Raw genomic sequence first — 15,635 nt, forward strand, 5'->3', positions numbered from 1 at the left:
TGTAATTAAGAATTTGTTCTTAACCGACTTGCCTCGCTAAATAAAGAATACAAATAAATCTGTTCTGACCCCTCATGGGGACCCTTAATAAATTAATATGGGCGAGGTAAATTAACATGTTCTGACCCCTAATGGGGACCCTTAATAAATTAATATGGGCGAGGTAAATTAACATGTTCTGACCCCTAATGGGGACCCTTAATAAATTAATATGGGCGAGGTAAATTAACATGTTCTGACCCCTCATGGGGACCCTTAATAAATTAATATGGGCGAGGTAAATTAACATGTTCTGACCCCTAATGGGGACCCTTAATAAATTAATATGGGCGAGGTAAATTAACATGTTCTGACCCCTAATGGGGACCCTTAATAAATTAATATGGGCGAGGTAAATTAAAATCTGTCATGTTGTCTGGCACCACATTTCCCTCATGGAAACCCTGTGTCTTACCTACGATCTGTCCCCGTACTGCATCACTGTCTGATGGATTCAGCTTACACAGATCCAACCGCTGGTCTGGAGAGAGAGAGAGAGAGAGAGAGAGAGAGACAGAGACAGAGACACAGAGACAGAGACAGAGAGACAGACAGATACAGAAAGAGAGAGAGACAGACAGAAAGAGAGAGAAAGAGAGACAGAAAGAGAGAGACAGAGAGAGAGACAGAGAGAGAGAGAGAGAGAGAGAGAGAGAGAGAGAGAGAGAGAGAGAGAGAGAGAGAGTGTTTGTAGTGTACCCGTTTGCTACAGATCCATGTCAGAACATGTCAATCTGCTAACATAACTAAAGCCCCCCCAGTAAAGGTCTGAACATGTTTTGGACACTTTTGGTACCTAATAAAACTGATATTTGTCAGTCCCCTTCACTTTCCCAAATGTGGTTACATTACAGCCTTATTCTAAAATTGATAAAATAAAACATTTCCCTCATCAAGCTACACACAATACCCCATAATGACATCACAATACCCCATAATGACATCACAATACCCCATAATGACATCACAATACCCCATATTGGCAAAACAAAAAGTTTTTTTTAAACATTTTTGCAAATGTATAAAAAATTCTGAACAGAAATACCTTATTTACATAAGTATTCAGACCATTTTCTATGAGACTCAAAAGCTCAGGTGCATCCTGTTTCCATTGGTCATCCTTGATGTTTCCACAACTTGGATTGTATTTATTATGGATCCCCATTAGTTCCTGCCAAGGCAGCAGCTACCCTTCCTGGGGTTTATTATGGATCCCCATTAGTTCCTGCCAAGGCAGCAGCTACCCTTCCTGGGGTTTATTATGGATCCCCATTAGTTCCTGCCAAGGCAGCAGCTACCCTTCCTGGGGTTTATTATGGATCCCCATTAGTTCCTGCCAAGGCAGCAGCTACTCTTCCTGGGGTTTATTATGGATCCCCATTAGTTCCTGCCAAGGCAGCAGCTACTCTTCCTGGGGTTTATTATGGATCCCCATTAGTTCCTGCCAAGGCAGCAGCTACTCTTCCTGGGGTTTATTATGGATCCCCATTAGTTCCTGCCAAGGCAGCAGCTACTCTTCCTGGGGTTTATTATGGATCCCCATTAGTTCCTGCCAAGGCAGCAGCTACTCTTCCTGGGGTTTATTATGGATCCCCATTAGTTCCTGCCAAGGCAGCAGCTACTCTTCCTGGGGTTTATTATGGATCCCCATTAATCATGGTACTCCATTCTGCTTGTTTATGTTTTATCTGTCGGCCCCAGCCGCACTCAGGCTCTGTGTGTAGTTAATCCAACCCTCCCTGCCTAGTCAACGCCATTTTACCTGCTGTTGTTGTGCTAGCTGATTAGCTGTTGTTGTCTCACCTACTGTTTTAGCTAGCTCTCCCAATTCAACACCTGTGATTACTGTATGCCTCGCTGTATGTCTCTCTCAAATGTCAATATGCCTTGTATACTGTTGTTCAGGTTAGTTATCATTGTTTCAGTTTACAATGGAGCCCCTAGTTCCACTCTTCATACCCCTGATACCTCCTTTGTCCCACCTCCCACACATGCGGTGACCTCACCCATTACAGCCAGCATGTCCAGAGATACAACCTCTCTCATCATCACCCAGTGCCTGGGCTTACCTCCGCTGTACCCGCTCCCCACCATACCCCTGTCTGCGCATTATGCCCTGAATATATGCTACCATGCCCAGAAATCTGCTCCTTTTATTCTTTGTCCCCACCGCTCTAGGCGACCAGTTTTGATAGCCTTGAGCCGCACCCTCATACTACTCCTCCTCTGTTCCGCGGGTGATGTGGAGGTAAACCCAGGCCCTGCATGTCCCCAGGCACCCTCATTCGTTGACTTCTGTGATTGAAAAAGCCTTGGTTTCATGCATGTTAACATCTGAAGCCTCCTCCCTAAGTTTGTTTTACTCAATGCTTTAGCACACTCTGCTAACCCTGATGTCCTTGCCATGTCTGAATCCTGGCTTAGGAAGGCCACCAAACATTCTGAGATTTCCATACCCAACTATAACATCTTCCGTCAAGATAGAACTGCCAAAGGGGGAGGAGTTGCAGTCTACTGCAGAGATAGCCTGCAAAGTAATGTTATACCTTCCAGGTCCATACCCAAACAGTTCGAACTACTAATTTTAAAAATGACTCTCTCCAGAAATAAGTCTCTCACTGTTGCCGCCTGCTACCGACCCCCCTCAGCTCCCAGCTGTGCCCTGGACACCATTTGTGAATTGATCGCCACCTATTGAGCTTCAGAGTTTGTTCTGTTAGGTGACCGAAACTGGGATATGCTTAACACCCCGGCAGTCCTACAATCTAAGCTAGATGCCCTCAATCTCACACAAATCATCAAGGAACCCACCAGGTACAACCCTAAATCTCTAAACAAGGGCACCCTCATAGACGTCATCCTGACCAACTGGCCCTCCAAATACACCTCCGCTGTCTTCAACCAGGATCTCAGCGATCACTGCCTCATTGCCTGTATCCGCTACGGATCCGCAGTCAAACGACCACCCCTCATCACTGTCAAACGCTCCCTAAAACACTTCTGTGAGCAGGCCTTTCTAATCGACCTGGCCCGGGTATCCTGGAAGGACATTGACCTCATCCCGTCAGTTGAGGATGCCTGGTTATTCTTTAAAAGTAACTTCCTCACCATTTTAGATAAGCATGCTCCGTTCAAAAAATGCAGAACTAAGAACAGATACAGCCCTTGGTTCACTCCAGACCTGACTGCCCTCGACCAGCACAAAAACATCCTGTGGCGGACTGCAGTAGCATCGAATAGTCCCCGCGATGTGCAACTGTTCAGGGAAGTCAGGAACCAATACACGCAGTCAGTCAGGAAAGCTAAGGCCAGCTTCTTCAGGCAGAAATTTGCATCCTGTAGCTCTAACTCCAAAAAGTTCTGGTATGGTCAGTACAGAGCCTCTAGTACCAGGGCAAAGAGCTAGCAAGCTACTGCTCTGTTTCAGCTGGTATGGTCAGTCTAGCTGTATGGAGGAGGTACTGCTCTGTTTCAGTTGTTATGGTCAGTCTAGCTGTATGGAGGAGGTACTGCTCTGTTTCAGCTGGTATGGTCAGTCTAGCTGTATGGAGGAGAAGGTACTGCTCTGTTTCAGCTGGTATGGTCAGTCTAGCTGTATGGAGGAGAAGGTACTGCTCTGTTTCAGTTGATGGAGTTAGCCAGCAGTCGTATACAGCCTGTGTGTGTGTGTGTGTGTGTGTGTGTGTGTGTGTGTCTCTTACAGCCCGTGTCTTTCAGTCTGCTGATGGAGTTAGCCAGCAGTCGTATACAGCCTGTGTGTGTGTGTGTGTGTGTGTGTGTGTGTGTGTGTGTGTGTGTGTGTGTGTGTGTGTGTGTGTGTGTGTCTCTTACAGCCCGTGTCCTTCAGTCTGCTGATGGAGTTAGCCAGCAGTCGTATACAGCCCAGGAACCCGGCGCCCTGCCGCTTGTGGATCTTCTTATGGTTCCACACACTGATGGTGATGGAGTCTGTCTTCCCTATGTACCTACACACACACACACACACACACACACACACACACACACACACACACACGGGTCAGGATTAGAGGTCGACAGATTAATTAGGGCCGATTTCAAGTTTTCATAACAATCGGTAAATCGGCCTTTTTGGACGCCGATTGTGGCCGATTACATTTCTCCACGAGGAGACTGAGTGGCAGGGTGACCACCTGGTACATTGCTCTCCACGAGGAGACTGAGTGGCAGGGTGACCACCTGGTACATTGCTCTCCACGAGGAGACTGAGTGGCAGGATGACCACCTGGTACATTGCTCTCCACGAGGAGACTGAGTGGCAGGATGACCACCTGGTACATTGCTCTCCACGAGGAGACTGAGTGGCAGGATGACCACCTGGTACATTGCTCTCCACGAGGAGACTGAGTGGCAGGATGACCACCTGGTACATTGCTCTCCACGAGGAGACTGAGTGGCAGGATGACCACCTGGTACATTGCTCTCCACGAGGAGACTGGTGGCAGGATGGCCACCTGGTACATTGCTCTCCACGAGGAGACTGAGTGGCAGGATGACCACCTGGTACATTGCTCTCCACGAGGAGACTGAGTGGCAGGATGGCCACCTGGTACATTGCTCTCCACGGGGAGACTGAGTGGCAGGATGACCACCTGGTACATTGCTCTCCACGAGGAGACTGAGTGGCAGGATGACCACCTGGTACATTGCTCTCCACGGGGAGACTGAGTGGCAGGGTGACCACCTGGTACATTGCTCTCCACGGGGAGACTGAGTGGCAGGATGACCACCTGGTACATTGCTCTCCACGAGGAGACTGAGTGGCAGGATGACCACCTGGTACATTGCTCTCCACGGGGAGACTGAGTGGCAGGGTGACCACCTGGTACATTGCTCTCCACGAGGAGACTGAGTGGCAGGATGACCACCTGGTACATTGCTCTCCACGGGGAGACTGAGTGGCAGGGTGACCACCTGGTACATTGCTCTCCACGAGGAGACTGAGTGGCAGGATGACCACCTGGTACATTGCTCTCCACGAGGAGACTGAGTGGCAGGATGACCACCTGGTACATTGCTCTCCACGAGGAGACTGAGTGGCAGGATGACCACCTGGTACATTGCTCTCCACGGGGAGACTGAGTGGCAGGATGACCACCTGGTACATTGCTCTCCACGGGGAGACTGAGTGGCAGGGTGACCACCTGGTACATTGCTCTCCACGGGGAGACTGAGTGGCAGGATGACCACCTGGTACATTGCTCTCCACGAGGAGACTGGAGTGGCAGGATGGCCACCTGGTACATTGCTCTCCACGGGGAGACTGAGTGGCAGGGTGACCACCTGGTACATTGCTCTCCACGTGGAGACTGAGTGGCAGGGTGACCACCTGGTACATTGCTCTCCACGGGGAGACTGAGTGGCAGGATGACCACCTGGTACATTGCTCTCCACGGGGAGACTGAGTGGCAGGATGACCACCTGGTACATTGCTCTCCACGGGGAGACTGAGTGGCAGGATGACCACCTGGTACATTGCTCTCCACGGGGAGACTGAGTGGCAGGATGACCACCTGGTACATTGCTCTCCACGGGAGACTGAGTGGCAGGATGGCCACCTGGTACATTGCTCTCCACGGGAGACTGAGTGGCAGGGTGACCACCTGGTACATTGCTCTCCACGGGGAGACTGAGTGGCAGGATGGCCACCTGGTACATTGCTCTCCACGGGGAGACTGAGTGGCAGGATGACCACCTGGTACATTGCTCTCCACGGGGAGACTGAGTGGCAGGATGACCACCTGGTACATTGCTCTCCACGGGGAGACTGAGTGGCAGGATGACCACCTGGTACATTGCTCTCCACGGGGAGACTGAGTGGCAGGATGACCACCTGGTACATTGCTCTCCACGGGAGACTGAGTGGCAGGATGACCACCTGGTACATTGCTCTCCACGGGGAGACTGGAGTGGCAGGGTGACCACCTGGTACATTGCTCTCCACGGGAGACTGAGTGGCAGGATGACCACCTGGTACATTGCTCTCCACGGGGAGACTGAGTGGCAGGATGACCACCTGGTACATTGCTCTCCACGGGGAGACTGAGTGGCAGGATGGCCACCTGGTACATTGCTCTCCACGGGGAGACTGAGTGGCAGGGTGACCACCTGGTACATTGCTCTCCACGGGGAGACTGAGTGGCAGGATGACCACCTGGTACATTGCTCTCCACGGGGAGACTGAGTGGCAGGATGACCACCTGGTACATTGCTCTCCACGGGGAGACTGAGTGGCAGGATGACCACCTGGTACATTGCTCTCCACGGGAGACTGAGTGGCAGGGTGACCACCTGGTACATTGCTCTCCACGGGGAGACTGAGTGGCAGGATGACCACCTGGTACATTGCTCTCCACGGGAGACTGAGTGGCAGGATGACCACCTGGTACATTGCTCTCCACGAGGAGACTGAGTGGCAGGATGGCCACCTGGTACATTGCTCTCCACGGGGAGACTGAGTGGCAGGATGACCACCTGGTACATTGCTCTCCACGAGGAGACTGAGTGGCAGGGTGACCACCTGGTACATTGCTCTCCACGGGGAGACTGAGTGGCAGGATGACCACCTGGTACATTGCTCTCCACGGGGAGACTGAGTGGCAGGATGGCCACCTGGTACATTGCTCTCCACGGGGAGACTGAGTGGCAGGGTGACCACCTGGTACACGGGTGCAGCGTCAAAATGACCTTGTGGCTGCAAGGAGCCAAGGTAAGTTGCTGGTTTGGTTGTTACAATGTAACAGCAATATTCAGACTGAGGGATGCCACCCGTTAGATAAAATACAGAACCGTCTTTCACTGAAAGAATAAACGTTTTGTTTTCGAAATGATAGTTTACGGATTTGACCATATTAATGACCCGAGGCTCGTATTTCTGTGTGTTATTATATTATAATTAAGTCTATGATTTAATATTTGATACAGCAGTCTGACTGAGCGGTGGTAGGCAGCTGCAGGCTCGTAAGCGTTCATTCAAACTTTACTGTGTTTGCGAGCAGCTACCAGTACTGAGTAATGATAACTAGGTTATATACACAGGGTACCAGTACTGAGTAACGATAACTAGGTTCTATACACAGGGTACCAGTACTGAGTAATGATAACTAGGTTATATACACAGGGTACCAGTACTGAGTAATGATAACTAGGTTATATACACAGGGTACCAGTACTGAGTAATGATAACTAGGTTCTATACACAGGGTACCAGTACTGAGTAACGATAACTAGGTTATATACACAGGGTACCAGTACTGAGTAATGATAACTAGACTATATACAGGGTACCAGTACTGAGTAATGATAACTAGGTTATATACACAGGGTACCAGTACTGAGTAATGATAACTAGGTTCTATACACAGGGTACCAGTACTGAGTAACGATAACTAGGTTATATACACAGGGTACCAGTACTGAGTAATGATAACTAGACTATATACACAGGGTACCAGTACTGAGTAATGATAACTAGACTATATACACAGGGTACCAGTACTGAGTAACGATAACTAGGCTATATACACAGGGTACCAGTACTGAGTAACGATAACTAGGTTATATACACAGGGTACCAGTACTGAGTAATGATAACTAGGTTATATACACAGGGTACCAGTACTGAGTCACGATAACTAGGTTATATACACAGGGTACCAGTACTGAGTAACGATAACTAGGCTCTATACACAGGGTACCAGTACTGAGTAACGATAACTAGGTTATATACACAGGGTACCAGTACTCCGTCACGCTAGCTCCCCACTCCGTCACGCTAGCTCCCCACTCCGTCACGCTAGCTCCCCACTCCGTCACGCTAGCTCCCCACTCCGTCACGCTAGCTCCCCACTCGTCACGTTAGCTCCCCACTCGTCACGTTAGCTCCCCACTCGTCACGTTCGCTCCCCACTTGTCACGTTCGCTCCCCACTCATCATGCTGGACACAGCTTGTCACCAAAAGCACTCACAAACTTCTACAGATGCACAATCGAGAGCATCCTGTCGGGCTGTATCACCACTTGGTACGGCAACTGCTCCGCCCACAACCGTAAGGCTCTCCAGAGGGTAATGAGGTCTGCACAACGTATCACCGGGGGCAAACTACCTGCCCTCCAGGACACCTACACCACCCGATGTTACAGGAAGGCCATAAAGATCATCAAGGACAACACCCACCCGAGCCACTGCCTGTTCACCCCGCTATCATCCAGAAGGCGAGGTCAGTACAGGTGCATCAAAGCTGGGACCGAGAGACTGAAAAGCAGCTTCTATCTCAAGACCATCAGACTGTTAAACAGCAACCACTAACATTGAGTGGCTGCTGCCAACACACTGACTCAACTCCAGCCACTTCAATAATGGGAATTGATGGGAAATGAGGTAAAATATATCACTAGCCACTTTAAACAATGCTACCTAATATAATGTTTACATACATATGAGATGCATAATGTAGGGTATATACTGTACTCGATACCATCTACTGCATCTTGCCTATGCCGCTCTGTACCATCACTCATTCATATATCCTTATGTACATATTCTTTATCCCTTTACACTTGTGTGTATAAGGTAGTAGTTTTGGAATTGTTAGGTTAGATTACTCGTTGGTTATTACTGCATTGTCGGAACTAGAAGCACAAGCATTTTGCTACACTCGCATTAACGTCTGCTAACCATGTGTATGTGACAAATACATTTGATTTGAACTTCACACAATGCGACACGGCATGTAGAAATGTTGAAACTGTGCATTATGTTCATAAAACAATGTCCCTACAGGCTAGAAGACTTTCCAGAAGACCGTCCGCTGCCTCGGGGAACAGACCTGTCCGCTGCCTCGGGGAACAGACCTGTCCGCTGCCTCGGGGAACAGGCCTGTCCGCTGCCTCGGGGAACAGGCCTGTCCGCTGCCTCGGGAACAGGCCTGTCCGCTGCCTCGGGAACAGGCCTGTCCGCTGCCTCGGGGAACAGGCCTGTCCGCTGCCTCGGGAACAGGCCTGTCCGCTGCCTCGGGGAACAGGCCTGTCCGCTGCCTCGGGGAACAGGCCTGTCCGCTGCCTCGGGGAACAGGCCTGTCCGCTGCCTCGGGGAACAGACCTGTCCGCTGCCTCGGGGAACAGGCCTGTCCGCTGCCTCGGGGAACAGGCCTGTCTGCTGCCTCGGGGAACAGGCCTGTCCGCTGCCTCGGGGAACAGACCATGTGTGTTGGGCTCCGATGGCCTCCTGCCTCAGTGAACAGACCGTGTGTGTTGGGCTCCGACGGCCTCCTGCCTCAGTGAACAGACCGTCTACTGCCTCTGTGTACAGGCCGTGTGTGTTGGGCTCCGACGGCCTCCCTCCTGCCTCAGTGAACAGACCGTGTGTGTTGGGCTCCGACGGCCTCCTGCCTCGTGAATGACACCATTACTGCACTTTTAGAAAATAACCTTCAAAATGTTTTTATTTAATTTATTTAAACTTTAATTAGGCACGTCAGTCAAGACAAGGTCTTATTTACAACGACGGCCTACCGAAAGGCCTCCTGAGGGGACGGGGGCCGGGACTTTTAAAGAAGAGACACTGAAGAGTGACCCAAGACGAAAACATGACAACACAGCGTGCTAGCAACACAGCGTGCTAGCAACACAGCGTGCTAGCAACACAGCGTGCTAGCAACACAGCGTGCTAGCAACACAGCATGCTAGCAACACAGCATGCTAGCAACACAACATGCTAGCAACACAGCATGCTAGCAACACAGCAACAACATGATAGCAACACAGCATGCTAGCAACACAGCGTGCTAGCAACACAGCATGCTAGCAACACAGCATGCTAGCAACACAACAACAACATGGTAGCAACACAGCCCGCTAGCAACACAGCAACAACATGATAGCAACACAGCATGCTAGCAGCATACCATGACAACAACATGCTAGCAACACAAGATGACAACACAGTATGGTAGCAAAACAAGATGACAACACAGCATGGTAGCAACACAACATGACAACATGGCAGCAACACATGACAACACAGCAGCAACACATGACAACACAGCATGGTAGCAACACAACAACATGGGAGCAACTAATGACAACACAGCATGGCAGCAACACAAGATGACAACACAGCACAGCAGCAACACATGACGGCAGCAACACATGACAACACAGCACGGCAGCAACACAACATGACAACATGGTAGCAACTAATGACAACACAGCACGGCAGCAACACAACATGACAACATGGTAGCAACTAATGACAACACAGCATGGTAGCAACACATGACAACACAGCACGGCAGCAACACAACATGACAACATGACAACACGGCAGCAACACAACATGACAACACGGCAGCAACACAACATGACAACACAGCACGGCAGCAACACAACAACACAGCACGGTAGCAACACAACAACACAGCACGGTAGCAACACAACAACACAGCAGCAACACAACACAGCAGCAACACAACAACACAGCACGGTACAGACAACGGACAAGAAGAGAGACCAGTAAAATAAAAACAAGTCATCAATGGAAGGGAAACAGACTGTAGCCCCATGAAATCAGCCCCTCAATAACCCAACGCCCACTGTGACGGCCCTGAATTCTCTGACCGGTCTCAGTGCTTAAAACGATATCAACCGGTTCAACCGGATCAGAACCTTATTTTGCTGTTCAGTGGGTGTGTGGGTTTCAGTGGGCCGCAGTGGGTGTACTCACAGGTCATAGTGTTGGTTCCATTTGGGGTCCAGAGTGCTCTTCACTGTGTCTGTAGAATGACACTGTCCTGATCCATCCACCACTACCTTTGCAAATGGGTCCGGCAACCCTACACACACACACGCACACGCACATGCACACGCACACACACATTATAAAGTAGAATGTGAAAGAGAGAGGAAGACAAAGAAAGATGGAGACAGAGATACTTACAGAAGGAGACAGACAGAGAAGAGGGATCAGAGATACTTACAGAAGGAGACAGACAGAGAAGAGGGATCAGAGATACTTACAGAAGGAGACAGACAGAGAGGAGGGATCAGAGATACTTACAGAAGGAGACAGACAGAGAGGAGGGATCAGAGATACTTACAGAAGGTGACAGACAGAGAGGAGGGATCAGAGATACTTACAGAAGGAGACAGACAGAGAAGAGGGATCAGAGATACTTACAGAAGGAGACAGACAGAGAAGAGGGATCAGAGATACTTACAGAAGGAGACAGACAGAGAGGAGGGATCAGAGATACTTACAGAAGGTGACAGACAGGGAGGAGGGATCAGAGATACTTACGGAAGAAGTCTTTCTTTGCAAGGTTCTTGGCACATAAGACTAAAACACAGAACAGACAACTGTCAGTCAACCAAACAGATGTCACTACAGACAGCCTGCCAGCCAATCAGATCAGTGACTGGCTGCTGTAAGCCAAGCAACAGATGTCTCTTCACCTCCCTCCCTCTCTCCCACAGCTTCTCTCTTCACCTCCCTCCCTCCCTCTCTCCCACAGCTTCCCTCTTCACCTCCCTCCCTTTCTCTCCCACAGCTTCCCTCTTCACCTCCCTCCCTTTCTCTCCCACAGCTTCCCTCTTCATCTCCCTCCCTTTCTCCCCCACAGCTTCCCTCTTCATCTCCCTCCCTTTCTCTCCCACAGCTTCCCTCTTCACCTCCCTCCCTTTCTCTGCCCACAGCTTCCTCTTCACCTCCCTCCCTTTCTCTCCCACAGCTTCCCTCTTCACCTCCCTCCCTTTCTCTGCCCACAGCTTCCCTCTTCATCTCCCTCCCTTTCTCTGCCCACAGCTTCCCTCTTCATCTCCCTCCCTTTCTCTCCCCACAGCTTCCCTCTTCACCTCCCTCCCTTTCTCTCCCACAGCTTCCCTCTTCATCTCCCTACCTTTCTCTCCCACAGCTTCCCTCCTTCTCTCCCTCCTCATCCCCACAGCTTCTCTCTCATCCTCATCCCTACAGCTTCTCTCTCAACCTCATCCCTACAGCTTCTCTCTCAACCTCATCCCTACAGCTTCTCTCAACTTCCTCATCCCCACAGCTTCTCTCTCAACCTCCTCCCTACAGCTTCTCTCTCCTCATCCCTACAGCTTCTCTCTCCTCCTCCTCATCCCTACAGCTTCTCTCATCCTCCTCCCCACAGCTTCTCTCTCATCCTCCTCCCTACAGCTTCTCTCTCATCCTCCTCCCTACAGCTTCTCTCTCATCCTCCTCCCTACAGCTTCTCTCTCATCCTCCTCCCTACAGCTTCTCTCTCATCCTCCTCCCTACAGCGTCTCTCTCATCCTCCTCCCTACAGCTTCTCTCAGCATCTATCCTGTGTATGTGTGTAGTGTATTTCAGTGTGTCTGTGGTGACCTGTTCTCATTGAGAGTATTAAATGGTAAGGGCCCTGAAGTAAGTGTTTCACAGTTAGCCTACACCTGTTGTCTCTCTCTGACCCTAACCCACCTGTTGTCTCTCTCTGACCCTAACCCACCTGTTGTCTCTCTCTGACCCTAACCCACCTGTTGTCTCTCTCTGACCCTAACCCACCTGTTGTCTCTCTCTGACCCTAACCCACCTGTTGTCTCTCTCTGACCCTAACCCACCTGTTGTCTCTCTCTGACCCTAACCCACCTGTTGTCTCTCTCTGACCCTAACCCACCTGTTGTTTGTGACAGATACAGGTCTTATTTGGACACACAGCTGGAACAATGTCTGTTACTGTAGTAGTTAATGGAAGCCGTGCAGACTGGCAGGGTCTCTATTCACATGGAGATGATGTCTTTCTGCAGTCTGAGCTTCGTCCACTGGTTCACACAGCAACACTGTGTGTGGTTTGCTATCTAATAGACGTGTGCCAACACTCTGGGTGTGACATGCTTGCTAAACACACCCAGCAGATGAATTGTCTGGCTAACTACTAACGAGTCAACTATAAAAAATAAAATAAAAACTATCTAGGTGCTAGCCAACGTTACTGAGTATACATTAGTCAACTTAGTTTAGCGGCTTAATTTGCTCTAGAAACCCTACCAACTAGCTGCTTTGAGATCAGTTAGCTAGCTAGCTACATCTCTAAACACTAGCTGGTTAGCCAGGTTAGATATCTTGGTAATGTAGAGAGCAGGTCAGTTATAGGGGAAGTAGTTCGCTAGAATAGCTCCTAAATAGCCTAGGAAGGGCACTGGTTAGGTCCAGTTAGGACACTGGTTAGGTCCAGTTAGGACACTGGTTAGGTCCAGTTAGGGCACTGGTTAGGTCCAGTTAGGACACTGGTTAGGTCCAGTTAGGACACTGGTTAGGTCTAGTTAGGACACTGGTTAGGTCTAGTTAGGTCTAGTTAGGACACTGGTTAGGTCTAGTTAGGACACTGGTTAGGTCTAGTTAGGACACTGGTTAGGTCTAGTTAGGACACTGGTTAGGTCTAGTTAGTATTCAGCTCATGACTAACCTACTAACTAACTGTTCCCGTTAGTTAACTAGCCAAACACCTTGGACGAGGCTGTTACAATGGCATTTGGCAGAGACAAACCAGCCTGTTAAATCAGGCGAATATTAGACGCCTTTCAATCTAAATAGCTGGTTAATAACGTTAATGTCCACGAACTAGCTATCCTCATCCGTTTGTTGAGTTATTTGAACTAACTAATAAGAGTTAAGGCCTAGTTAACGTTACCTATTGTACGTAACGTTAGATGTCAGTAAATAGAGAAACCCCCGGATGTGAACCCTGTCCAGTGTCGCTGGCGCCATGACAGGCTCGGAAATGTAGCTCTGTCCACCCCCCTGTTACAGGCTTTTAAATCCCGAATAATACAAATGAAACCGTAAGCGCTTTCACGGTGTTTTAGTTAGTTTACCTGTCAGGCGGATTTTGATGCTGGACCCGGTCCTCCGAGACCCAGGACCCGACATCACAGCGGAAGAACTGTTACTGTAAACTCCCGTTTTTTTGGTGGTGTCGCTCCAACACACAACTCGACACTCCTTCCTGGGGGATAGTACTCTAGGTTGTCAGTGTATGTGGCTTGTGTCTGTCTTCTTCAGGGGTTAAATGTGTATTATTTCCTGGCGAAATCCCCCGTCCCGACCGAGCCGCAACACAGACGGACATTTTCGGTGGCTCTGGACCATAGAATTAGAATACTAGAAGGGACGTGAACCGTCTTATGATTGTCTAAAGGGCGGCCATGTTGGTCAGGGAGTCGACCAACCATGGTTTCCCAGTACTGTAATATAAGATATTGTGAAAAATAATGAATGTAAATCATTTATCTGCACTGTATGTGTGTTAGCCAGTTTTAGAAGAATGATTTCCATTATTTTATTTAATGCCAACATTCAAACAATGCAGTCAATCCACCACAGCCAACAAACAAAAATGGACATTTATGGTCTGTAAACATATATTTTAGTATAAAAAAATAGTATAAAACCCATAAATTGTATTTCTAATTATGTAAGGTATAATGAATGAGTGGCTATGCATTCTATGGAAAACGATGAACAATGTAGATCCACTGAGTATCTAGCAAGTTTTCTACAGTAGCAGTTCTAGTTCTACAGTAATCTACAGTAGTTGCCTTGGTAACCAAACAAACCCGACGCAACGCGGAGAGCTTGGATACAGCCGTGGTTTATTGGCCATATACCACAACCCCCTGAAGTGCCTTATTGCTATTATAACCTGGTTATCAATGTCATCAGACCAGTCAAAATAAATATTTTGTCATGCCCGTGGTAACCACGGCTGTCAGCCAATCAGCATTCAGGGCTCGAACCACCCTGTTTATAAAGGGAAATAATACACGCTCTAGAATGCCATTCAAGCCACTCAGAAATTAGCATTCAACAATGGCATGGTATAAATTACAATATTTTCGGATGACAATAATTATATTACATCATTTCTGATATCACATGCCTTTTCTTTTAATGCATAAGAAAAATCTGGATTCCAATTTGAATGGTTTGGATTTCTCCCTGACCAATGTGGCTGCCATTTTCACCCCATTCTGGAATTTGACGGTTTATGACATTTCCCCTCTAGTAATTTGATAGGATCTCTATGTTCTGGACTGGCTCAAACAGGCATGTCCTGAAGTTACATGGCAAATACTTCCTCGGGTCTGGAAACATGGGCGTGCTCGGGAATCGGACTGTTTAGGATAAATGTTTTTTTTAAGTGTGAACGGCAAGGAGAGAGAAGGAGGCGGGAGGGAGGAAAGAGTAAGGAGAGACACAGAGAAGGAAAGGAAGGAAGGAGAGGGTAAAGAAGAGAGAGAGAAGGAAAGGAAGGAAGGAGAGAGAGAGAAGAAAGGAATGGAAGGAGAGGGTAAAGGAGAGAGAGAGAAGGAAAGGAAGGAAGGAGAGGGTAAAGAAGAGAGAGAGAGAAGGAAGGAATGGAAGGAGAGGGTAAAGAAGAGAGAGAGAGAAGGAAAGGAAGGAAGGAGAGAGAGAAGGAAGGAATGGAAGGAGAGGGTAAAGGAGAGAGAGAGAAGGAAAGGAAGGAAGGAGAGAGAGAGAAGAAATGAATGGAAGGAGAGGGTAAAGGAGAGAGAGAGAGAAGGAAAGGAAGGAAGGAGAG

The 15,635-nt window shown here is 48.9% G+C and overlaps 1 protein-coding gene across 1 annotated transcript; it reads right to left on the reverse strand.

Annotated features, from left to right (window-relative positions):
* Positions 1-454: 454 nt before the first annotated feature.
* LOC135530566 (E3 ubiquitin-protein ligase SMURF1-like) lies at positions 455-13,997 on the reverse strand (the record flags this gene model as incomplete). Its single annotated transcript, XM_064958864.1, has 5 exons — positions 13,909-13,997; positions 11,354-11,392; positions 10,781-10,889; positions 3,871-4,004; positions 455-520 (listed from the first exon to the last, which is right to left on the reverse strand). Coding segments are annotated over exons 1-5 (403 nt in total), but the record flags the coding sequence as incomplete, so codon positions are not given.
* Between the last annotated feature and the right edge of the window lie 1,638 nt (positions 13,998-15,635).

This window comes from Oncorhynchus masou, unplaced genomic scaffold, assembly GCF_036934945.1.
Source record: "Oncorhynchus masou masou isolate Uvic2021 unplaced genomic scaffold, UVic_Omas_1.1 unplaced_scaffold_1382, whole genome shotgun sequence".
In the NCBI taxonomy this organism is placed as follows: Eukaryota; Metazoa; Chordata; class Actinopteri; order Salmoniformes; family Salmonidae; genus Oncorhynchus; species Oncorhynchus masou.